This window comes from Vicugna pacos, chromosome 16 (genome assembly GCF_048564905.1).
Source record: "Vicugna pacos chromosome 16, VicPac4, whole genome shotgun sequence".
Taxonomy (NCBI): domain Eukaryota; kingdom Metazoa; phylum Chordata; class Mammalia; order Artiodactyla; family Camelidae; genus Vicugna; species Vicugna pacos.
This window is the reverse complement of record NC_133002.1, coordinates 13149575-13175037: the sequence shown is the minus strand read 5'-3', so window position 1 is coordinate 13175037 and position 25463 is coordinate 13149575. Positions and strand designations below refer to the sequence as shown.

Here is a 25463-nt window from a genome sequence, read left to right as displayed (position 1 = left end):
CCACCCGTCTCAGGAGCCTGGTAGGACTTGCCCAGGACTCGAGAGGCAGAAAGGGCGGGACAGCCCCTCTGTGGGACCCACAGGCTCCTAGTCCTCTGACACGGCAAGTTCATCCAAGGGCATCCTGACTCCTCCCCTCCGCGTCATCTGGTTGGCCCTAGCAACGACCTGTCCCGCTAGCAGTGATGTCACTATTTTGGTCAGGATCATTCCTGAGCCATGAAACAGTTAAGAAATATCCTGCCCCACTGGCTGCCGTGCTCATAAAGGGAGATCCACGTGTACTTCCGTGTGGCTCCAAACAGACGGGCAGATCACTCATTTGTTCACACCCAGCTGGGAGAGAAGGTAGCAGCCAGCAGGACTGCCACCTTCCTGTGCACATCAGCCCTGGGAGAGCGGCTGGGCCCTCCTGCACCTGCCTCCTGGGCAATGCTCCTGGGGAGGCCCTGGGGAAGATGCCACCCCGGGCGCTGCGCACTCTTCCTTGGCCTGGCCCTCCTGCTGGACACGCTGGGCCTGGCCCTGCTGCTCGTGGGCATCTTCGCCGCCCTCGATTACTGGGACTTCCTGGTCTACACAGGGTCCGTGATCCTGGCTTTCAGCCTGCTGTTGTGGGTCATCTGGTATTCCCTCAACATCGAGGTGTCTCTTGAGAAACTGGACTTGTAGCCCGGTCATGGGCAGAGGAGGAGGGACGCAGGCTTCCTGGGCAGTTGGAGGAGAAGGAGAACGCAGCCACTCCCACCCAAAATGCCCCACCAGGGACCAGGTGAGTGCACGTGAAACCTGCCTGGAGGCACGGCCGGGGAGGCTGGAACTCAGTGAGGCTAAATGGGCCAGCAGCCTAAAGACTGCGCCCCAGCCGGGGGTCCTGAGAACCTGGGCTCCAGCTGGCCAGGAGAACGTGGGGCACATGTTTCTCCCCTGGGGACCCTTTTCCTTAAGGCAATTGGAAAGAGGGTCTCCACAGATCCTCTCACTTTTCTGGTCTACTACCAAGGGTCCTGCCGTGCAGAACAGGAAGTTATTCCCTTCAGCTTAAAACCTGGAGAAAAGTGCCCATCTGATTTTCTGCTGGGGAGAATCCTTGCTGGGGAGGAAAGACTTTAGCACTAGGAGAGGATGGAAAGTTCCCCAATGACTGCTTACACCCTTGCCTGCGAGCTGGCTGCTGCAGGAGGAGGCAGAGCAGAACCACCCAGGATGGCCTTTCTCATTTGCTTCCTCCCTGCACCTGCCCAGGTGGGACGTACTGGAGGGAGGTGGGGGGGGGGGTGGTTCAGGACCTGCCTCCACCTCCACTCTCGGCGCCCCTGCCCCACGCTCCTCACGCACCCTCCCATGCAGCAGCAGCGCCCCAGGCTGGCCTGGGGGACCCAGAAGTCAAGAGACCACAGCTGACCATTTCATCCCGGCTGGGCCAATACGCAGCTGACTGCATGTAGCCAAGAAGGCAGATAATTGGAAGATATTCACATGGACATGGAACACAAAAGATAGAGTGGGTCTGGCCCTCACAACCCTGAATGAGAGATGGGCAGCTCTCCCCAGGGGACTGAAACCAGAGTCCTGGTTGGTTTGGTCGTCACCCTCCTACCTGGTGGGCAGGGACCTGCTCTTTGGCACAGCCAGGCACCCCCTTTTGAGGGTGAAAAGCCAAGGTCAATGCTGAGTTGAAAGGAGGAAATAATAATTGTGTATTTTCTGCGGGATTCCAGCTGATCCTTGGAAGTGAGAGACAAGAGCAGCAGTTTGAAGAGGTTTCAGTAGGGAAGGCAAAACCTGTCCCTGGCAGGTGAATAGGGCACCTGGGTCCGGCTCAGAGCGGCACCACTTGTTTGCCAGGGACACTGCACAGGTTGTATCAGGCTCTGGGCCTCGGTTTTCCCATCTATAAAATGGGGATAGTATTACCTGCTCCTTCTGTTGCAATGGTCAAAAAGAGGTAAGGCAGAAAAAGGCTCTTTGCCCATAACGTGCTTCTTACACATGCCAGGTGTTGTTACAAACATACCACGGAGGGGGATAAACTGACCCAGAGTCCCAGTTAGCTTGGCGTGCCTCAGATTGGTAGTGGTGGGGGTCAGTTTACACGTTGCAACATGAAACTTCAAGCAAGAAGGGACCCCGTATTTGTTTGCTCATTCACGAAGACATGTCAGGCACTGTGCAAGGCACTGGGGACGCCTCAAAGAATAAGACACACGCGGTCCCTGTGCTCAGCGAGTTCCCATCAGGTGAGGGACAGATGTTGGCCGAATAGTTTGACTAAGAATGTAGGACAGCAGTCAGGTGATGACTAGGAAGAAGAGGAACCTCGCTCCATGAGAAACGAATTCAGAAGGTGGAGTCTTAGAGACAGAGAGAGGCGATGGCTTGAGCAAAGGTCCTGGGGTAGCAGGAAATAAGACAGCAAGGCAACTGAAAGGCAGAGGGCAAGTGCAGGAGAGGGTTAGGGCCCTGCAGCTGGGGGAGGCCAGACCAGGCAGGCCCTAAAAATCCCTCTTAAGGATTTTAGTCATTATTTTCAGAATAGTAAGAACTCATTAAAGAGAGGTAAGCAGGAGTGGGGACTTGACATAGTTTGATCTCTGTTTCCAAAAGACCACCTTGGCCAAGGCATGGGTGATGATGGGCATGGTCATGAGTTCAAGCCCATTTTGGGAGCTAAGGTACAAGGGGTTCCCAGGTCAGCCTCCCTGTCCTGCACACCCTCCCTCATCAAACAGAAAGTAGGTCAACAGCCCAGAGCTGAAGAGCATAGGCCAAGACCCCGGCTGACTGGTTTGAATTCAGTTTTGTCCTCCAGTGGCTATGGCCCTGGGGCAAGCTATGGCCTAGCCATGTCTCATGCCCTGGTTTCGAAATCTATAAAATGGAGAGGGGACCGATTACAGCCTCTGTTTTAAAGCTGATGCTAAAATAGCCCCTACCTCATAAGGGTGTTGCAGAGACTAAGTTAATATGCTTACAGCACCCTATGAGTGATGACCAGCAAAACACTGGATCAACCCCGCCCAGCCGGTAGCTGGTCCACGACAGAGGGATGAGACCTTCCCCCACACAGACTCCCTGAAGCATTACGAGCAGTTACACTTCAAGCAAGTACAGCGTCGGGGCTTCTCAGTGAGTATGAGGGGAAGAGCCGGCCCAGAACACCAGACTTCCTTCTGGGCTCATGAGGACTTCAAAAGCGGTGGGTCCTTTGTAGTCTCCACTGAAAACAGTCATGCAATTATCACCTTCACCTTTTCAGTCCCCAAACTCCAAGTTCTACAGGACCCTACAGCCAGCAGGCCCTTTCATCCAGCTTTCACTCAGTCCCAGCATCCCCCACAATGTCTGGGGCTGGCCCGAGTGACACGTTACAGTGGGCTGGGACCTCCTCTTGCAGGGGCTGCCTGTCACCCCCGGGGTGGCCCGAGGCAAGCCGTTTGAATTCTCCTTAGAGGAGGAGGTCTGGTCCCCAGGAGAGGTTTCAAACTGTGCTCTGAGAAGGCCGCTGGGGGCCGGGGCCGGGGCTGAGGGAGGGAGTAAGCAGGCAGGAGGCCAGCAGCCCCACCAGCCCCACCTGCCCCACCACACACACACACACAGACACACACACCCAGACACACACACACACACACAGACACACAGACACACACACACCTAGACACACACACAGACACACACACACAGACACACACACACAGACAGACAGACACACACACACACACACACACACACACCCAGAGCCACTGGGTTTTCAGTATTAAAGTTTATACTGAATTTACACGTAAGGCTTCATGTGAACACAAGTGCTGATGCCAAAAGATATTTCTGAAACGACTAGACTCAACCCCCTTCCTTTCTATGACCTGGATCCTATCTGTGATTTATGGGCAGTTTGTAACTGGCTCTGCCAGTTCCCTAAGTCTCAGAGTGGAGGGAAAGGAAGAGCCCGGCTCCCTGAACTCCGAGCCTCATGCTGCCGATCCCAGCTCGCCCTCCAGAGTCCCGGGGGATGGGTTCGCTAGGAGCCCCCACCCCGCCCACCCCTCCCACCCCGCCCACACCGGAGATCAGCACGTCACATCTCTGGCAAGAGTCAGGACGGGGCAGAGCCACCTGGTCACTAACCCTCCAAGGTCCCCCAGGAGTTTCAGGACGAGTGGCTTGTTTTTACCGCTCAACCATGTACCAAGCGATTTTATCACTCAGTCACTGTTTTCCGAAGCTCTGTTTGCTCCAGGTTCTACTTGCTGGGCACATCTTGCCGATGGAGGTTAAGTCCTTGCAAAGGCAGGTGAGGACTCCTGTCCTTTTACAGGAGGGTGTGAGGCTCCCCTCCCCCAACAGACACACACTTGCACACACCACACACATATATGCACACACATCCCTCCACGTACACACACCAGACTCCCTCATTTGCACCTCATCAACACTCCCAAAGCACACACACCCTACCTGCACGCCCACCTCTCCCGCTGCGCCCCTACACCCCACACACCCAACACGTCCACAATCCATCACAGATACCCTCTCCCCACACCCCTCACATACCCAGATTCCCCTCACCTACACCCCCACACATGCACACCTGGCCCTCCTCCACTGCACACACACGTTCACACTCACCAACGCACCCCACACATGCACATAAAAACCTCACACTCATGTGGCCCCACACCCCATCCACACTACTGACACACGCACACACCCTCACAACCTGCCACGCACCTACCAGAAACACACACCCCTGGAGGCAAATACACACAAACATTCCCACGCCACCACAATGAACGCCAAGGGGCACGGAAGGCCCACAGCCCCCAGCCCTGGAAAGTTAACTTTCTCCAACACATGGGCTCTCCTCTCTGCCTCGGAGGGGCCAATCAGAGCAGAGCCAGGCAGATCGGCCCTCGGTCTGCGTGGACGGCCAAATGTTCCTAATCCCAGGAGGAGTTTTTAATCTAGAGGGAGCGATACAGCAAGTACACAATGCCTCCCAAAGTACACGGAACCTGCATTCCATGAGGGAGGCACAGCCTCCCACGGGGCTCTGAAAACCCAGATAAGGAAGAGGCCCGCTGGCTTGGTGCCGGGGGCAGGGGGCGGGGTGAGGGGCGTCAGATGTCTGGCCTGGGTCCTGAGCGACAGGTGTGACAGGCAGAGCTGGGACCTGGCAAGAGCCGGCGGGAAGGACTGCAGAAAGGGAAGACAGAGAGTGGCCTGGAAAGGGTGGGCAGACAGACACGTGGGACCAGGTTGGCCGTGCTCATCGCTGAACTCGGAGGATGTTGAAAGCCAGATGCGAATTCTGACACTTGGAAAGCAAGGAGGAACTTTCAATGACTTTTTGGACCGGAGAGCAACAGAGCACGGCCCTGCTTGAGGAAGAGGAACCGGGGCTCACATGCAGAATGGGTTGGGAGGAGAGGCCCGGAGACAGGGAGCCCATTTGAAAGTAGATGGCACGTGATAAGAGACCGAGCCAAAGGGAGGGCCACAGGGAGGAGGGAGAGGGACAGAGACAGCGTGAATGGAGGACAGACGGGCCGGCAGACATCCTGGTCCCTGGCGGGGGATGGCAGAGCCAAAGGCTTCAGAAAGCACTGCCTCCCGTGGAACAAGGGCGGTCCGGAGAAGACACGGGTTTGCTTAAAATGAGGTGTTTTCCTTTGCACACGCAGAGCTGGAGGTGCAAAAGGTATCTATGAGCAGAAGTACCCAGCTGGTGTTGCATGGGCAGACTTTAAACTCAGAAGGGAGATCAGACGTGGAGGTGGAGGTAGAGCCTGGAGACTTGATAGGGGACGAGATTGTAGAGGGTGGGACGGTGAAGGAAAAACAGAAGAAAATGGGGCGTGGGGATGGGGAATGGCAGGAAGGCAAAAATTTACTGAAGGAGGCACTGCCCGTTATCCCACCGTACACCGTCAGCAATGCTGCGAGGGGAGCGCTATTATCACCACTACCATCATCATCATCATCATCATCATTATTATTATCGTTAGCACAATTTCCTTTCCACAGATAAGGAGATTACGTAACTTGCCCAGCATGGTGGAACTAGTGAGTAATGGAGCCGGGTTGTGAAGCTGGGTGTATCCACCCTGATTGCTCATCCCCCCTCCACCAGACCAGGGGCCGCCATGGCCCTTCCCGTCTTTCTGTAAGTCAGGCCTCACTGGCACACAGCTGGCTTGCTCCCTGGCATCTACCCGTGCCGCCCTGAGCTGGGACGACAGGCTTGAGCAACTGCGGTGGAGGCTATGTGGCCGGCAGGGCCCACAATATCTACTATCAGGCCTCGTACAGAAGCAGTGCGCTGACCCCTGGCCTCGCCATGCTGGCCCCCGCCGCAGGGGCCCAGGCTGGAACCTCGAGCCATACCAGCTCTGGGGGCACCAGGAGGAGGAAAGCGGGCTGGGAGCCCACAGAGCATTTTGGCAGGAGGCGAAGAGGACAAGGAGGACGCCATCCCAACAGTGGGGGGAACCGACCTTCAAACGCTTTGGAGTCATACGGAAGGTTGCAGCCCAGGAAGGGTGATGGGACTTGGCAATGAGCCTGTCAAGGAGCAGGGGGACAAAAACAGGACTCAGGTGACTTGTGGAGTGGCTGCTGAGATGCGTAAAAGGGCGCGTGCAGGTTAGTTCTCAGAATCAGTAGCCCGATGGCATGGCTGGTCTCAAGTGTGATTTCTCCAGAGGAGCAGATGCAGAAAACTAGGCAGAACGGCAAGTGGAGGGAAGGAAGCCGAGAAGAAAAGAGGATGTTGAAATTACAGGTGGAGAAGTATGTCTGGATCCACCCGGGGTGCAGGTTGGGGGCGGAGTCCAGAGCCCAGAGAGCAATAAGCTCTGCCTGCAAGGAAGGGTGGGGAACGGGAACGAAGATGTGCCGAGTGCCTCAGTATCTACTGGGCCAACCACTTATTTTCCTGACCTCATTCGATGCTTACAGCTCCGTGGGGTAAGGGTTTGGATCCCCATTTACAGGTGAGGAAACTGAGTCTCACAGAGGTTTCATGGCTAGCCGACCGTCCCATGCTGTTGAAGGGCAGCAAGAGAATTCAAACTTGAGTCCAGCGGACTCCAAGAACCAAGCAGGCCTGGGTTAACGTGTTCGAATCCTGGGCTGATTCATTCTGTCTTCCTGTATTCAGCACAGGTCCTGACTGATAGAGAAGCATCAGAGCAAGCAAGTGCCCTCTCTCGGCAGCACAGCCTGTAACAGAACCCAGGAGGAATCAGCGGCTGTGAGGGAGGCTTTCAAAGCACCCACTGGGATGCCCAGGAACGGTCATGAGGGCCAGGCTTCTGGCGGATTCCAAGCTCCATCCAGACACCAGCATCCCTGCCCTGGGCCACGGACACCACTGCTGGCACCCAGCTGTTTGTGAGGGCCTGTTTGTGAACAGCCCCTAATGTTCTCGCAGTGGGGCTCTGATGGCCATCACCCTGCTGTGGACTTGGGTGCCCAGCAAGAAGTCCTGTCTACCGCTGCTCCTCTTGTCAATGTCCCTGTAAAAATCTGTTAGAACCAAGCACAAGAGTCCAAATGGGACCTCCCGCGAGCACATAACAGCTGAACGGCTGCTCCTTCCGCTCTTCCGCTCTTTGGAGAGACTGTGTGAGCCCCTAGAGGCTCCGCCTCATCCATGCGGTATCATCCATGCGGCATCATCCATGCGGCACGTCGTAGCGTTATTTGTACAGCTGGCTGCAAACGCCAACGCTGAGCCAACGCGGGGCGCCGGAGGCCCCCCTCCCCGGGCCGCATGCGCGGACCACCAATGCCGCCCACTGCCTGCTCAGCCGGGCCACGCTGACGGATGGCTCAAACGGAGCTTTTAGTTAAATGAAACCCTCCGGGCGTTTTCCTGACGAGCAGGCGAGGCTCCGCTGCGCTGTCCTCGCGTCTTTCATTCCTTGATCCTAAGAGCAGGACTCTATTTTTATCTTAACTGCATGTGGTCAAGTGCAGCCTGAACCCTCCCGGGCTCATCATATGCGCCGGCGCCCGTCACCTGTGCGTGGGGTGCTCTGCTCCTTTCTGTTTCCCCTGGCCTAATTTTGTACTTTTTATTTATATTTCACCCTGTTCGTATGTGTTTCTTATAAGCTGACTCAGATCTTTTACAGTGTGAGGTAGTTACCTAAATTAAAAAAAAAAAGTTGATTGGCCTTTTGTCTTAAGATGACATAACCGATTTCTGAGTCTGCGCGGTTTCACAACTCCCCAGCTCCCTGTTTCAGGGCACCTTCTCATCCGTTTAACCTGCCTCTGTGCAAGCCCTGGAATTCTGCATTCAGTACAGCACCTCCTGGGAAGAAAGGCATAGAGCCTGGTGGACTGGAGACAGTACATGGGTTAGCCTGACACTATGGAATCTTCTAGAAGGAAGCTCTGTGCTCAGCCACTGGCCTGGCTTCTCAGAATTAGGCTGGACTCAGAAACCTGATGAGACATCACGAAAGAACATTCTAGAGAAGGTATCAGGAAGATGAACAATTCCTTAGGAAAACACCTGTTGGAGGCCACAGAACGTCTCTTCGTGAGATCAACAGAGTTGGTTTTTCATTCTAGAAATAGAACAGGTTTCTGTTTCCTAGGCTGGAGACTAAACAGAATTATTGGCTTTCCCCTGCACAGCAGCCATGTAATTCAGAATATGCAGATCTTGAGAAACTAGGATCACGCTCAGCCCAGAGCGGATGCTCACATCTGCGAGAGGCTGGAGGAGCTGAGGCTGGAGGAGCTGAGGCTGGCAGAACAGCAGATTCTGACCTCCAGCCTCACACTCAGTCCAGGCAATCTTCCTCGTCACTTACATCCCCCGCCTTTACTTTTTCTTCTGGTGGTTCTCGTGCAATGTAAATGCATGTATGAGATGGTTCTCCGTGCAGTGCACTTGCTCCACTCCTGAAATGTCTCCTGAATTAGAGGGCACGCTCCTGCAGGGTGGGCATCTAACCACTGCTCTGGAGAGTGTGTGCAGGGTAATTCTGTGATAGAGTAGGGTGAAGTGAATGCAGTTTCAGCTGACTACCTGCTGGCCTTTGCATTAACCCTCTGGAATAAAAAGGAGGTCCACATGGGAGGGCCTCTCAGAATTTACCTTGCACCATCTGGGGACCCTGGTTAGGAGTCAGAGCTGAGAAGGCATACCCAGGCAATGCATGTGCTAAGTAGGGATGTTCCCTTGGGGCGAGACTTGGTTTGCAACTGAGTGTCTGCTAGTGTGGTGCTCAGGGAGCCCGGATGGCACAGACTTAAAGGCCACAAGCTCAGACTCAACCTCAGAGATGGTGAGAACAGCACGCTTCAAACTGTATGCAGACCACCTGGGGATCTTGTTACATGCAGATTATGGTTCATTCATCCGGGGAGGGGTGAGACTCTGCACTTCCAACAAGCACCCAGGTGCTACCACTGCTGCTTAAAAAAAAAAACCCAAAACTGTCCCTAAGACACTTTGAAGAATGAGATCTCAAACAACCGTGACATTTTAGAGATGAGGACCTGGAGCCTGCTGGGGAAGTGAGCTTCCCAAGTTCAAGCAGCTGAAGCAGATCCAGGACGGGTGCCCGGGCTCCAGGCTGCTGGTCAAGCCCCTGTTCCCCTCCAGCAGCTGCTGACTGGCTTGCCCTGAGCCCTGCTGAGCCTCGGGCAGAGCAAGCAAGCAGGGCAGCACCCGGGCAGATGAGGCACGCTCACACCGCAGGTGAGTCACAGACCAGCGCACCTCAGGCTTCAACCCGGCTGTGACTGGTGCCTAGGAATGTGGTCCTGACCTGGCTTCCACGCTGCTCTGTGTTACTGCAGACGCCAGAGCCATGAGCCCACAAGCACCCATCACGTGAGGCAAGCGGGTTGAGGAGGGAGAAGGAAACAGGAGGGGCTGTGTTTCCACAGGCAGGGCTGCACAGGGCTGGGCTAGGTCTGATCCGGGCTGTCCTCCCAGAAAGTCCTCTCAACCGACCGGAGATGGGGAGCCTCCCACCGCTCTGCAGGGCCATCTCCATGGCCCACCCCCATATCTGTTCCCTTGAGAGACAGCTGGTCTTTTTCAGTGACCTGACTCAGATGACTCTGCCACATACAAGCTAAGTGACCTTGCAGCTGATCCCCGCCTATTAGGGGATAATAATAATGACACCACAATATTGAGGACAAAATGAGACTCAGCACTGGCCTTCTGAGACTCACTGTCTACAGCCTGGCCAGTACCTTCCAGTGTGCTGTTTCTCCTTTGTAGAAGTCAAAACATAGAGCTGTAAAGTTTAGGTCATCTCCTCAGATGTCTAACAATTCCAAACAGGACCTGTCATTTATAAGCCTCTTTACAGTCCAGTCTGTCACTATAATCAAGTCTACACTTCACACAACCTCGTCCCCAAGGTTTACTGCAGAGGGACCCACAGGGACCCACATAGCCCAGGGAGATGGGCATTCCAGTGGGAAGGGTAGGGCCATGCACCTGCAGCCCATCCCCCATCCATAGCCTTAAAGCCCCTCAGATTCAACTCATCTCTCCATGAAATTACAGTGGAGTGGAGAAGGTAGGTCAGAAGCCAAGCCCACCAAGGTTGAGGCCAGCTCAGAAATGGATTTGCATGAGGGACTAAAGACCAGCCCTAAGGGGAAGAGAGGCAGACAGACAAGTGTGGCCCAGGAACAAACACTTAACACAGCCACACTCGCTTACTCCATCTCACAACTACTCCTATTTGTTCTCAGGGGAGAAGGGCTGTAGGAAGGATGAGGCGAGTTCGGGGGGAACACTGCATGAGACATTGGGTCCATACGTGATCACTTGCAAGCACCCAGCACAGGTGTGGGTTCTGTTAGCTCCCGGGAGACACAGTGGGATCTGGCAGGAAAGTGACACAGGAGGTGCTAATAGCTGATGGGACTTGTTTACCAGCTGAACTGGCCCTTCCAAGACTCCCAGACATTTCTTGGCAGGGCAGGCACAGAAGGGGGAGAGGGGCCAGCCAGGAAAACTCAGACAACGGTAAATCACTCCTTGTCAGGGACATTTGGGTGAAAGGTTCAGACAGCTAGAAACTGATGACCAGCCTGGGAATGGCAGGGTTTCACTGGGTGCGAGGTGCGTGTACGAGTCCCAGTCTAAACGTGGAAGGCCTTCACCGCAGCCACACGCCTCATCCCTTCCTTCCTTCTTTCAATCAACCGATACTCACCTCTGGCCCCACTCGTCCTGGATCCCAAAGGCTGCCCCTCCTGAGAGATGACTCTCAGGAAAGGGGGCTGGAGGGGAGGTAGAGATCCCACACCCTCCCCACCCCCCATCACTGCACTGACCACACCGCCCTGGGCTGCGTGCCCCAAACTCCCCGAGAGAATCTACATACGGACTCTCCGTTACAGGGCAACAAACTGGATGCTGAATTTGGCCAGAATCTGCTTCCATACCGAGGCAAGGAGCCCCTCGTCTTTCCTTCCTGCCTCTCCTTCGCCAAGCCCACCACTTCTGCCATTTCTTAGCCCAGCCACTAAGCAGCCATTTCCTCCTCCCTGGCTTCACCTCCAAGCCACAGGCCTCGCCCAAGTGAGGAGAGCAAAGCCCTCTGGATTCTGTTCCTGGGAGTGGGTGGCCAGCACACACAGCCTCAGCTGGGATGTCCTCTCACCCTGACCCCATCCTTTCGACTGGCCCTCCTCGCTATCAGTCTGGGACCCTGGGGCCAAAGTTTCCGGAGTCCACATCCACCTCTCGACGGCAGTTCTCCAGCCCCTGCCCAGGGCCCCTCCTCCTGAAGAGTCCCGGCTCTTGCACTCAGCAGCCCCAGGCTTCTGCAGTCGCTGGGGACAATGAAGCAGGAATTCTCAACGTGCAGCCTTGGGACCAGCAGGTCAGCCTCATCTGGGAACTTCTTAGAAAGACAGATCCCCGGCCCTGGCTGGGTGACCAGCTCCTCCCAGCTTGCCTGCCTCCGTCCCGGGGATTTCTATCCCAGACCTGAAATGAGAGGCTCTGCAGGCGAGGCCCAGCAATCCTGCTCGCCAGGCCCTCGGGGTAGGAGTGGGGGGGTTCTGATAGACTCTCAAGTCTGAAAACTTCTATGGGAAAGGAGCTTTGAAGCTGAACTTGTGCTTGGAGGCTGCCCTCCGGGTGCCCCATCTCCTCCACTGTCACCCTGGGCACAGGACTGCAAACCCTGTCCACTGTCACATGGAGTCCTGGCCCGGCTGTGCCAGCCCCGGCAGCTCTGTCAGCTGTGAGGAACTCCGCATCCTGGCCAGCCCACGCTGTCCTGAATCACCTGCCATCCCTGTCCCTGGCCGGCCAGGGACTAGTTTTCCTCCTGTTTCTTCTACATTTCAGTTTTCAAGAAACTCAAGTTTCCCACTGGTTAGGAAGAAAGTTAAGAGGGGGAGGCTACTGCAGCTGATGGACGAAAAAGGAGGGAAGAGGCAGGGGAAAAGTCCAGGGGAAAAAGAGTGGGAGGCATTGGGGGAGCGAGACGGTGGAGGAAGGTTAAAGGAAGGCCGGGATGGGGCAGGATGATGGAAAGTCATGGGAGAGAGAAACTCAGATGGGAGCAAATGCGAAAGAAGACTGTGGTTCTTGGACCAGCAGTAGCGGCCTCACCCGGAACCATGTTCTGCATGCAAATTCTTGATCTCACCCCATTCCTTCCCAGCCAGAAACTCTGGGAGCTGAACCCATTTGCCTGCATTCTTGAATGTCTTCCCAGTAACTGGTGCACTCTACAGCTTGAGAACCCCTGGGCTGAATTTCTCTGTAATTTAAGCAGGCGCACTGCCCCTTGATCCCAGGTTCCGAGGTTTTCTGAATTTCTGCCTGGGGCATAGTGACTCAGAGGACAGACTGGGATCCCCCAAGTGTAACTCACATCTACCACCTCTTGCTCTTGGCTTAATGACTCCCTGACTCTGCGGAGATGGGAAGACAGGGCTGTGACATCCCTTTCTCCTCTGTCACTCCCCCTCTACCATGGGTACCACCAGCCTCTTGCAGCCTTTTCCTGGAAAAAGCCCTAAGGAGCCTCCGATCCTGTGTTACTGCTTCCCAGCCTATTCAATACCAAGACCCTCCTGTATCATTTTTCTCCCATTTCTCCCATATTGTTTTAAAATACGTTGTCTGCCAAAGAGACTAATCATTAAGGAATAATTAATTCATTTCCCCATGATTTATTAATCAAACACGTCCATAACTGGGTATGCGAAATGCAGAAAACAGACGTATTATGGTTTCCATTAGAGTTTTTGAAACATTTACAGCACTCCATTACAACCACCATGAACCCCTGGGGATCTTCTGGGGAAGAACAGATGAAACCAGAGATTCCAGATCTCAACTGCCAGAGTGAACAAAGGCAGAACCAGGAAACAGTAAAACAATAAACTGAGTGCTTGCAGGCTCTTAGCCCACTCAGGACTTTGCCCTTCTGTGGACGCCACCCTCCCTCTGTTTCTGGGTTTCCCCAAAGGGCATCTCATAGACTCCCAAACAAGCCGGGACTAACCCAGTGAGGACTGCAGGCCCGCGGCGGCTACTGCTGCTCCCTCCTGCCCCCACTTCCCCAGCGTGACCCCATCTCCTGCAAACACCAGAGCCGGTCTTTAGTCTGCACTGTTAAATACACCGGAGCCCCGACAAGATGCCAGGCTAACAGGGTCTGTGGCCGAGTAGGAGAGTCAGCCCCATGCCCCTCAGTCAGAGCAACCTCAAAGCCAAGCTGCTTGGGCCGCAGTGCAATTCTAGCTGCTAGAGAATTGATTTCTCCCATTTTGGCCCACGGAGCACCTGCTCAGACAGAGATTCAAGGCAGAGTGGAGCTGGGGGCAGGTCAAGTGATGGGTCCCTCTTCCCCTCCAATGACTAAGGCTTGGCTGCTGCTCCAGGCTGATGGACCTGCCTCTTGTTTTCAGGACACTTGTCAACCAAGGCATCTCAAGGCCGAGGAGCGAAGGGACAGGACCGGGGATGGAGCTGGGAGAGGTCTACTGAAATGAGAAATTTCTGGAAAACTTTTTATCTTTCAAATCAGTAGGAATGTTGCCATTTTATCCCACAGTACATCTGTGCTTGTTCACTACTTTAAAACACATCCCCAAATCTCCAAATAAAATGGGCAATGCTTGACCTGTGGGTTTGCTTTCCCCAGCACGATGACACAGCCCCCGGGGAGCCAGGCAGCACAGGTGGGAAGGATCTCACTGTCCCGGGAGGCTCCTCCACCAGTCCCAGGTGCACGTCTGCCAGACAGCCAGGCCAGGCCAGCCGCGTCCAAAGGTCTCCACTGCAGATCAGGAAGCACCACGCTTGTCCAGGCCCGTGTTTCCATGGGAGAAAGATGAAGCCCCAGGTTGCTAAATGACTCAGCCCAGGCCACACCATCTGTAACTGACAGAGCCTGGACCGGAACCCACGTCTTCTGACTGCCAACCCACGGCTCTGTCTGCCGTCCCATCTCCCTCTCTGGGTGAGGGCAAAGGACGGGCAGTGAAACAGGACCATCTCGAGGACTGAGCACCTGGTCAGCAAGCCAGGTAGCTCAGACTGTGTTCTGTGCCTCTCCTGGAAAATGGGAACACGACTGCAGCATTCCACACTCCAGAGGACTGTTTGAGATGGACTTTGGGGAACACTCAGAGGGGCTCTGGAAAGGTAAGAACAAACTAGGGGCAGCTCTTCCTGTGCTGGGAAGGCTTGGGTGAGGCTCCACTCACCTGTTTCCACACCCCAGTACACGCGTGGGGTGAAGTGCAGGGCACACTGACCTGGCACAGGAACCACGTCCCCCCAGGCCACGCCTCCAAAACAAACAGAAGGCATCACGCAAGGCTCATGTGACCGCGCAGCTGGGCATGCCGTGGTCTTCGCCCGGGACTGCAGGAGCCGCCACCCACCACGGAAACTGGTTCCTGAGATGATACCCTCTTACCATCCTCATCATCTACAGTCGATCTAAGCCAACTGCCAGGGGTCAGTTACTCAGGTTACCTCAAAGCAGCCGCCACAAGGGGGGATACTGACAACTCACCCGCCCGTGCCCTGTGCCACCAGTGATTCAAACAGGAAGGAGCCCTGATGAACGACAAACTTACTAATCAATGTTGTCCTGCATTAAATCTGTAATATTTTTATTTCCACCGTCCCTCATCCCAAATTCTGCTTGGCCTACTTGACTCGGTGGAGGTCTTCATGTTTTTTATGTATAACTTTTTTAATGAGTTTGGTAGACCTGGTAGTGAACGGGAAAACAAAAGACAAAAAACAAAAACCTGTTTCCCCATAAACTGAGGAAGCTGACAGAACTCAGAGAAGGTCCGGAGATGGAATTAAAGTGTGAAAGCAAGAAAGGGTAACTGAAGAGGTGGATTGCTTGGAAGGGGTAGTGAAATGCTTCAGACCTGAACCAGACAAGCCAGCTGAGTGGCCTGAGGCTGTGTGCTTGTCACTTACCTTATCCACACACAGATCCAACCCTGCCTTATAAATAGCTTTACACTTGAAGAGGTTTTGAATGTGTAGGAGGCGAGCAGATGGGAGGGGGTGGAGCTGAGGGAGGTAGGAAAGGAACCAAGTCATAAATCCAGAGTCCTCCCCCCGCCGCTTCCAATTCCCTGGATCTTGGAGGCAGGGTGAGAGTCACAAAAACGGAACTTCAGCGATGGGACTTTAAGCTGGAGTGTAGCCCAGGAGTAAGCAAAACATAAAACACTACGGTATGGTGGCAACTCCCACAAAGTAGAAAGTTAACAACTGACTTCACCCTCAAGCAAAGTATAGTGCAGTTTCCCCTCATCACTGCAGACACACACACACTCACTTGTGGTCTCTCTCCTCTTGCTGGGGACCCTCCACCTGTCTCTACTTTCAACTGAGGTAGAGAGAGCTTTGTACTAGAAATCAGACCTGGGTTCTAGTTTTAACTTTGCAACTTGCTGGCCAAATGACTTTGTCATTACAGCTCCCCTGGAGATTCCAGTTTCATCCGTGAAATGGGCTCTTGTAACCATCAAGTGAGATAATATAGCCCGTAAGAGCTAACATGGCGTGTTTGCCAGGTGCTAGCACTTTACACGGTTTCTCTCTGTAATAGTTATTATAACCCTGCAAGTTTGTTGTGATAGGTGATCCAGAGTGGTTGAGTCACGTGTCCAAGATTATAGTTAGTAACAAGTAGTTGTCAGGCTGGAACCAAGCAATCTGACCTCAGAGCACTTTGAGGTCTGCAGAGAACCCTGCAGCTGCAGGCAGAAGGGAGGTGGAAGGAGGTCTAAAGTCAGTGCTTCTGAAACTGTGGTCAGGGTCCTGCACTAAAAGGCAGGTTCTGTGATCCCTCCCCAGATCCCAGTATTACTGGCAGGAGAATCTGCATTTTAATAAGGTCCACTAGGTGGTTCTTACATACCCCAAAGTTTGAGACCCTCTGAGTTAAGAGTAAATCATCAAGTTGCACTTCTGGCCAAGATGGCATCGCAGAGACTAGATGTACCCTGCTATGTGAGACAACCAAAAACAAACAGAACAAGTGACGTGACAGTTTTCAAGATGGTAGGCATCAGGCAATGAAAGGCAGTGATACACAAAATATGGGAAACAGATGAGGTTAATCCAACAACTGTCCCATCTTGCTGTCTTAAGAGAGTTTACAGGCCTTGGTGCAGCAAGGAGAAATTCAAGTGAAGGCTGGCAGACTCCCAAAGTTAAGGAGAGGAAGGTGACAGTCCAAGGAGAACAAGACAACTAGACTTCAAAGAAAAGATCAGAGAGCTGCCCAGAGAGAGATTCGCAGAGGGTTCCAGCTGAGATCTCGGCAGAGTACTGATTGGTGTATGTGTGTGTGTGTGTGTAGAAACTACCCAAGGCTGGCGGAGGAATCATCTAAGGAGATGAGAGGATACAATGCAAGGTATTCAACAGGGCTAGGAAGGGGACCAGTCCCAACATGCCATTTTTAAAACTCAAAAAACTCATGAGCGAAGTAGAGTACTCAGAAGGGTTTTGCCTCAGTAGTGGAGTAGTAGACTAAGTGCTACTTTGATCTTGCATAATAAATTTACAAGCAAAACCCAGTAGGATCAAATTATTTCCAAGTAATTTAACTGTGTCCCAGAGCTCCAAAATATTTATAGGAATGCAAAAATATTCAGCACCAAACAAGTTAAAATTCATAATGCCTGGCATCCAGTAACAGATTACCAGGTATGCAAAGAAGCAGGAAAATATGACCCATGAGGAGGAGAAATACCATCCACAAGGAAAAAAAAAACTATATTAAGGTACATCATAATGAACTTGCTTAATACCAAGTGACAAAGAGGAAAACTTAAAACACCAGAGTAAAAAGATATGTAACAGAAAAGCAAAGATACAGATGACAACAGATTTCTCATCAAAAATGATACAAATGAGAAGACAGTGTGGCAACATCTTTAAAGGACTGAAGAAAAGAACCTGACAGCCAAGACTTCTATACCCAGCAAAAATATCTTCTAAAACCAAAGACAAAATAAAGATGTTTTCAGATACTCAAAAGCTGAAACACTCATCACAGGCAGCCCCATAATACAGGATATGATAAAAGTCCCTCAGGCAGAAGGAAAATTACACCAGATGGAAATACAGAGCCACTCAAGGAACAAAGAAAACCAAAAAAGGGTAACTCTGTAGGGTTTTTTGGGTAAGACTTTTAACTTATTGTTTAAATCTCTTTAAAAGATAATTAAGTGTTCATACAAAAATAATAATGTAAATAATATACATGAAAAATATGACAAAAATTGCACCAAGGCGAGAAGGAGACAAATCAAAGTACAATTATACTATACATGAAGTGGTACGACACAACTCCAAAGCAGATCTTTATAATGGACTTACAGTTAATAAGCCAGAGAAGAGATCAATAGAATAATAAAATTATTCAATATTCCAAATATAAGGCAGAAAAAAAATAAAGCCAGAGAGAACAAAGAACAGATGGATCAAATAAAAAAACAAATCATAAGGTGAAAAACTGAACCACATCAATAATTAAATTAACTGTAAATGGTTGAAACATTCCCAAGGCAGAAATTGTCAGATTTGATAAAAAACAAAACAAAACAAGATCCAAACATGCTGCCTACAAGAAATGTATTTTAAACATAAGGACACAAATATGTTAAAAGTAAAAGGAGGGGAAGATATTCCTATTCAATGCTAATCCTATTCAAAGAGCAAACAATATGACCAGAGATAAAGAAGGTCATTTCATAGTGATAAGAGGATGAATTTATCAAGAAAATATAACAGTCCTAAACATTTATGACCTGATAACAAAGCTTCAAAAACTAATAGAACTGCAATGATAAACAGACAAATGCACAATGACAGTTCCAAGTTTCAACACAGTAACTGATAAAACAGGCAGCCAGGAAAATCCGCAAGGATATCCAACACCTGAGCAACATCACCTTTCTATTGGACCTTATCGGCATTTACAGAACACTCCGCCTAACAACAACACACATTCTTCCCAAGTAAATGTGGAACATTTACCAAGACAAGCCATGTTCTGGGCCATGAAACAAGTGTCAGTAAATTTTAGATGGTTCCAGTTATACAAAGCATATTCTCTCACCACAGTGGAATTAAATTAGAAACCAATTACACAAAGATGTCTAGAAAAATCTCCCAAAATTTGGAAACTAAATAATATACCTGTAAATAGTCCATGATTCAAACGAAAAAATTAGAAACTATTTTGAATTGAATAAAAATGACAGACACCATAGTAAAATTCGTGAGATGCGGCTAACGCAGAGCTTAGAGGGAACTTACAGTTCTCAGTTCTTATATTAGAAAAGAAGTTTTCAGATTAATATCCCAAACTCCCATCTTTTAAAAACCCAGCAAAATAAACCCAAATCAAGAAGAAGAGAAAAACTAGAGATTAGAGTAAAAAAATCACTGAAATATCAATTTTTTTAAAACGAAGAAATCAATGAAATCAAAAGCTGGTCCTTTGATAAATAAAATTCATAAACCTCTAGCCACAGGGTTCAGGGGAAAATGAAATAGACAAATTATCAATACTGTAAGCTATAAAGGTGACATACTTAAATTTTACCCATGTCAAAAGAATATGAAAGGAGTAATATGAACAATTTTATGCCAATAGATTTGACAAATTAAATGAAATGGACAAATTCCCTGAAAGACACTACAGCTACAAATGCTTACTCAGGAAACAACAGATACCAGAATAGCCTTCTATCTGTTAAAGAAATTGTATGTGTAGTTAAAAACCTTCCAAGGAAGAAAATTCCTTTGCACTGAAAACCACAAAACATTGCTGAGAGAAATTACAGGAAGCCCAAGTAGATGGAAACATATGACATATTTAAGGATCAGAAGACTTAATATTGGTAACATGTCAGTTTTCCCCAAACTAATCTACAGATTCAAACAATCCTAATCAAAATCCCAACAGGTATGTTTTTAATTGACAAATACACTCTAAAATTCGCATGGAAATGGAAAAGACTTAGCATTACCTGATTTCCCGACTTGTTATAAAGCTATGATCATCAAGACCATGTGGTGTGGACATCAAAAAAGATAATTAGATCAATACGACAGAACAGGGTCCAGAAATAGACCCACAAACATATTAAAACCTATTTTTTGTAAAGATACAAAGGCAATTCAGCCAGGAAAGGGTAGTCATTTCAATAAACGCTATCGGAATAACCAGATACCCACATCCAAAAAAACGAACTTTGATCCACATCCCACACCTTATATAAAAATTAACTCAAATGGATCACAGATCTAAATATTATACCAAAAATTCTAAAATTTCTAAAGAAATGGAGAAAATCTTTGTGAACTTGGATTAGGCAAAAAGTTATTGAACACAGCAAAAGCACAACCCAAAAAGAAAAAACTTAATGAAAATTGGATTCCTTCAAAATTTAAAACTTCTGCTCTGCCAAAGACATTGTTAAGAGAATTAAAAGATGAGACAAGGAGAAAATTTTGCAAATTATTTACCACATAAAGGACTTGCATCTGAAATATATAAAATACTCTCAATACTTAACAAGCAGCAAGTAAACAACCCAAAACAGGCAAAAGACAGATACTTCACCAAAGAAGAAGGCAAATAAGCACATGAAAAATGTTCAACATCATTATCCATTAATAGGCAAATTAAACCCACAACGAAATATTCCTAAAAAATACTAAGATAACTAAAATTAAAAAGACTGACTTTGCCAAATGTTACCAAGGATGTGAAGTAACTGTAACTCTCACGCATTGTTGATGGGAATGTAAAATGATACAACCGCTTTGGAAAACAGTTTGGCTGTTTCTTAAGTTAAACACACACCTATAATATGATCCAGCCATTCTAGTCCTAGGTTTTACCCAAGGGAGAAGAATGTATACATCCGTACAAAGACTGGTACACAGATGTTTATGGCAGCTTTATTTGTAATAGCCAAAAACTGGGAACAGCTGAGATACCCATCATCCTTCAACAGGTGAATAGATACTGCTGCATATCCGTACAATGGAATAGTACTCTTCAGCAATAATGGATCACTGACACCGCCAGCAAGGATGCATCCCCAAATGATGATGCTGACTGAAAGAAGCCTGATGTAAAAAAGTGCACATCATATGATTCCCTCCATAGAAAACTCAAGAAAATTAAAACTAAGTTAAAGGGAACAGAAAACAGATCGCTGGAGGCAGGGCAGGAGGGAAGGGAGAGAGAGATTTCAGAATTTAGCACAGGGATAAAGAGGTGAACTGCTAATACTTTACTCCCCAGTCCCAATTCCGTGGCAGCTGCTGCCAACTGATCATGATGCCTTCCTACACATACAGGCGTGGACAGCCCCCACCAACGCTCATCTTGAGTCTTTCTCCTCGGGTCTTCCATCAGATAACTGAGCACTTGGGGTCGTCTGTGCTTCTGCCCCTCATTTCTTCATCCTCTCTGCCAAAATGTCAAATACATCTGCCCAAGGGCCCAGCTCATCCCAGGTCTAGCTTGAGGTGGTCTGGGAAATGTCTGGGAAGTAGATCACTTCCCCCCATCTTGCCCACCTCCCCTTTCTGTAGTTCCCAGCCTCCTAGAACAAGGGGGTTGCAGGAGGGACATGCTGGTAACAGCTGACGACTGGGATACACAACTGACGGGTGGGCGAAGTGAACTGTGGGGGCTGTTTGGGGAGATGCAATACGACTGCTTCGGTAAGCCCCACGACGGCAGGGATCGTTGTCTGCTCGGCTCTTTGATCTATTCCACATACCTAGAACAATATTTGGCACATAGTAGATACTCAATAAATACTTACTGAAGGAATGAATGACAAACATTCTAAATTCTCCTTCTCTCTCTTTGTCCCTTCAAAACACCACTTGTTTTTTTCCATTATTTTGTAGCTCTGTTTTTCCACTGAAAGCAGAGCTCAATCTAATATCATTTGTCCACAGCCTACTGTTGCATTGTAAGTGATTTTAAATCAGAGAAAATCTGGGGCCACTGGAGGCATCCTACTTGAAACATTAGGTCATGGCAGTGTGGAGTCTAGGGGGAGACTGGAACAGCCTGAACAGCAAGTGCCAGTCATCTGAGTCCCAGGCTGGTCCAGGATGCTGCACGTTGGATTTTGGGGAGTAGGACCCACAGATCTTTGAGTTTTGTTAGAGTATCAGTGACGTGTTTTTGTGATTATGGTTAAACTACATTAATGTTGTTTATAGATTTTAGAGAACTAAGACAGAATATTTTATGAAAACTCGTCTTAGCTGCATAATGCTAATTACCTATTTATATGAGCTTCTTTACCTTTAATGTGGAATTACTATACACACAAAGAAACAGCACATACATTACATCTGTGTCAGGTGGATTCCAGGACTTTATTTGATTAGGAAACATTGTGAAGGATTTGGTCTCCTAAATGGCTTAAGCACTTGTCCATGACTTTAAGAGGCTTTGCCTAGAGCATTTCAAATCCCAAACGACATTAGAATCACTTGGGGAGGTTTAAAAAATAGCCAGTGAAAAATGACATGATATCTGGGATTTGCTTAAAATGATCCAACACAAAAGAGTGGGGCAGGAAAGATGAAAGAGGGTCAATGAAACGCTGATAATCATTGGACCTGAGTGATGGAGGTTCATTTATACGATCATCTCTACTTATGTATGTTGGAAAATCACCTCCATAGAAAGATGTGTGGGAAGTTTCTTGGCATGGCTGTGAGAGTACTGGCTCCACTAAGCAGACCTGGGGATGTGGACGTTTCAGTTACTGGACAATTTTATCTCTGCTTGCACACCTGCATTCCCTGCCACCAAAACAGTTCTTGGTTGTTCTGTCTGTCTGTCTGTCTGTCTGTCTGTCTATCTATTTCTCCTTAGTCCAACTGAATCAGAACCTCTGATGGAGGGGGGCCAGACAATCTAAGGTATCCAGGTGACTCTAAGGTGTAGCCTCTGTTGAGACCCACTAAGAAGGGAAAGTTTCTGAGGATGAACCTCAGGTCTATTTTTTTTTAGAATAAAACACGCTGTTGGGCACAGACTACATACAGGGAGGCCCGGGTGGCAGTACTAATCACCACCACGTATGAGGGTCCCCATACTTGCCGCTGGGTGAGTTCCGTTATGTACATAAACTCACGTACTCTTCACAGCTACCTTATGAAGAACCTGAGGCTGGAAAAGGAGAAGTAGTTCTCCCAGGGTCAAAGGCTCCCAAGTGGCTGAGCTGGGATTCAATCCCTATGATCCAAAAGCCTCTCTGCTCCAGCTTCTCTGAATGTTGAGACAGAGGAATTCAGAGGTCCGTGGCTCTGAGACCATCGGCCATCTGTCCAACCATCCACTGTTTACTCAACTCCTCAGTCGCCCTGGGATAACTCACGTCCTCACTCTTCTCCACTTTAGCCAGCGTGATTCCTTTCCCTCTGCTTCTCCAGGTTTCCCCATTCCTGCTTACAAATGTCCAAGACCAGTTTCAAAAGGGTAGCATTCTGTTGCCCACACCCGCTTCAGGCATAGCTGTAAGAATCTGTCCTAGAAATGTTTTTCCTTTATTTAAACAACTTGTTCACCACATTCCACATGTCATGTTTATAGCCACGTATTTGGTCAGGTCTCAGAGCAATGTGGTAACAATCAAACAGAGGTGAGTAACCGAAATTAATTCTGAAATAACTCAAGTCCTTGATGGCATGTCTAAAGTCCGCAGGTGTAAGATGTAAGATGACTACAGGGGGAGGGTATAGCTCAGCGGCACAGCACGTGCTCAGCATGCACAAGGTCCTGGGTTGAATCCCCAGCGCCTCCATTAAAAAAAAAAGTAAGATGACTACAACACAAGGGCGAAGGGCAAAGGCATCTGATTGTGAGAAGTTGCCTACGTTCCAGTGGACGTGGTGCCACACTGATTCCAAGTAAACTGAGAAAAGGTAAGTATGGTATATATATATATTATAATCCCTAGAGGCAACCACTAAGAATTATTTTAAAAGATATAGTCAGAAACACAAAAGAAAAATTAAAATGGAGTATTAAAAAAATACAAAAGGCAGAAAAATGGAAAATGAGGAACAAAAAATAAAAGAGAACAAATAGACAATAAAATGGTAGATGTAAATCTAGTACACAAATCAAAAGAGATGGTGCCAATGGATTTTTAAAAATTATCCAGCTGTATGCCACCTACAAGAAAGTAACTTTAAAGATGACCCTGGCACATTAAAAGTGAATAAATGGAAAAAGACATACCATGCAGACATCACCAAATGAAAGCTGGAATGGTACAGCAATGACAGACAAGGCAGCCTTCAGAGCAAAGACAAGCACCGGAGATGAGGAGGGACGTCACATCCTTGTAAGAGCGTCAGTTCACCAGAAGGCAGAGCAATCATAAATGTATACACGCCTAATAACAGAGCTTCAGAAATAGGATTTGGGACTTCATCAAAATTAAATACCCCTCTCACTCCCAGTCTTCAGCTGCGCTCGCCTGGAGGCCCGCCCACTCCCCTTACTTGTTTCCAGGTGAAAGAATGCCTTTCAGACCCATGACAACCATAAAGAGACCCTCCCCCTAGGACAGGGAACACTCAGGGTAGCTGGGACCAGGTTGGAAATGGGAACAGAGGCGAGGCGGGGGAAGAGCCAGGAGACCCGGGCATTACGGGGTCCCGGCATTGAGATGCATTAAAAGCTCTCCAAGGTGACCTTCACGTGCAGTCAGGGTTAAGAAGCTTCCCTAGGTCAGAGGTCAACAAACTTTTCCCATAAAAGGCCAGATATTAAACATTTTAGGCTTTGCAGGCCACGTACAGTCTCTTTCATTTCCCCCTTCCCCTCCCCCCTCCTCCTCTTCTCTCCTTCTCTTTCAACCTCTACAATCCTTTAAAAATGTGAAAACTCTCTTGGCCCGTGGGCAGTACAAAAGCAGGCTGTGGCTGGCTGACCCCATCCTAGGTCAACAATTGTCAAACATCAGTCCTTGGACCAGAGATAAGCAGGGTCAGTGCCGTGCTGGAAAACTGGCTCTTGTAAACCCAAACCCTCATCTGCAGCGTTTGCCAATGTCCACGGTGTAAATGCTCCCATCGCACCGTTTCAAGCCACCAATGCGATGTCCCTGAACCAGAGTCGTGAAGAAACGTGGGGAGTCGGTTCTCGCCAGCCGGGACCAGGCAGCTCCAGCACATCACCTAATGGGAACCATCTTGGAAGCTGCTTAGCCAAGCGCCCCGGGAATTCTGGTGCTGCCAAGTCTGGGAGACACCGCTCTTGTTCTATGAGAAAACAACTTGCTGATTCATCCATTCAACAAACGTTTCTACAAGGCACTGTGCTAAACTCTGGAACCTGCAGGTGAGTAACACAGGTTCCCACCCTCAAGGAGGCCATAGTCTAGAGGGGACTTTCCAAGCAGGCACTTATAATATGCAGACAGACTGGGTGGTAAGTGTGTCCAGGTGCCACGACGGCACAAAGGAGGGGCACCTAACCTGGACTCCCGGGTCAGGGAAATGTCTGGGAAAATTATCCAAGACTTGGAAATAAGACAAAAAGATGACTGTGTGACCATTTAGAACGTTTTCTAAAAAGCCCACTGGAGGGTCACCGTCACCTCTATGGGAATGTACCTTTGACAAATTCTTGATTAGCGCTCAGGCAGAAAATGAGAAGTTGACTTGCATAAAACTGATGAAAAGAGATGATTTTTTTTTCTGTACAGTAAATTAGAGATAAAAATTGACACTGAGACTTCCTAATTCCAGTATGATTAAGTCCTTTATACACCGCAGCTAGGAAGAACAACAGAGTGAAAGGAGCTGATCACCTTCCCTCCCTCTCACCCCTGACAGCGTAAAACCTTGGCCATTTCCTGTGAACCTGCAGCCCCATCAACACCCACTTACCCTTGAC

General features: G+C 49.4%; 1 protein-coding gene and 1 long non-coding RNA gene across 3 annotated transcripts; one reads left to right on the top strand and one right to left on the bottom strand.

The window, feature by feature from the left end:
• The first annotated feature begins 245 nt into the window (after positions 1-245).
• On the top strand, positions 246-8158 carry TMEM238L (transmembrane protein 238 like). 2 transcript variants are annotated; one of them, XM_072940744.1, is made up of 2 exons: positions 246-772; positions 7165-8158. In XM_072940744.1, exon 1 carries the CDS (start codon positions 433-435, stop codon positions 670-672), a length of 240 nt encoding a protein of 79 aa, XP_072796845.1. In that variant the 5' UTR covers positions 246-432; the 3' UTR covers positions 673-772; positions 7165-8158. The 2 variants fall into 2 exon arrangements, with proteins under 2 accessions (XP_072796845.1, XP_072796844.1); XM_072940743.1 differs by having other exon boundaries at positions 248-772; positions 7160-8158.
• Positions 8159-20651: 12493 nt separating this feature from the next.
• Positions 20652-24749, bottom strand: LOC140686285 (uncharacterized). The gene is made up of 3 exons (XR_012059996.1): positions 24644-24749; positions 23799-23955; positions 20652-21309 (listed from the first exon to the last, which is right to left on the bottom strand). It is a non-coding gene; the product is annotated as an uncharacterized lncRNA (long non-coding RNA).
• Between the last annotated feature and the right edge of the window lie 714 nt (positions 24750-25463).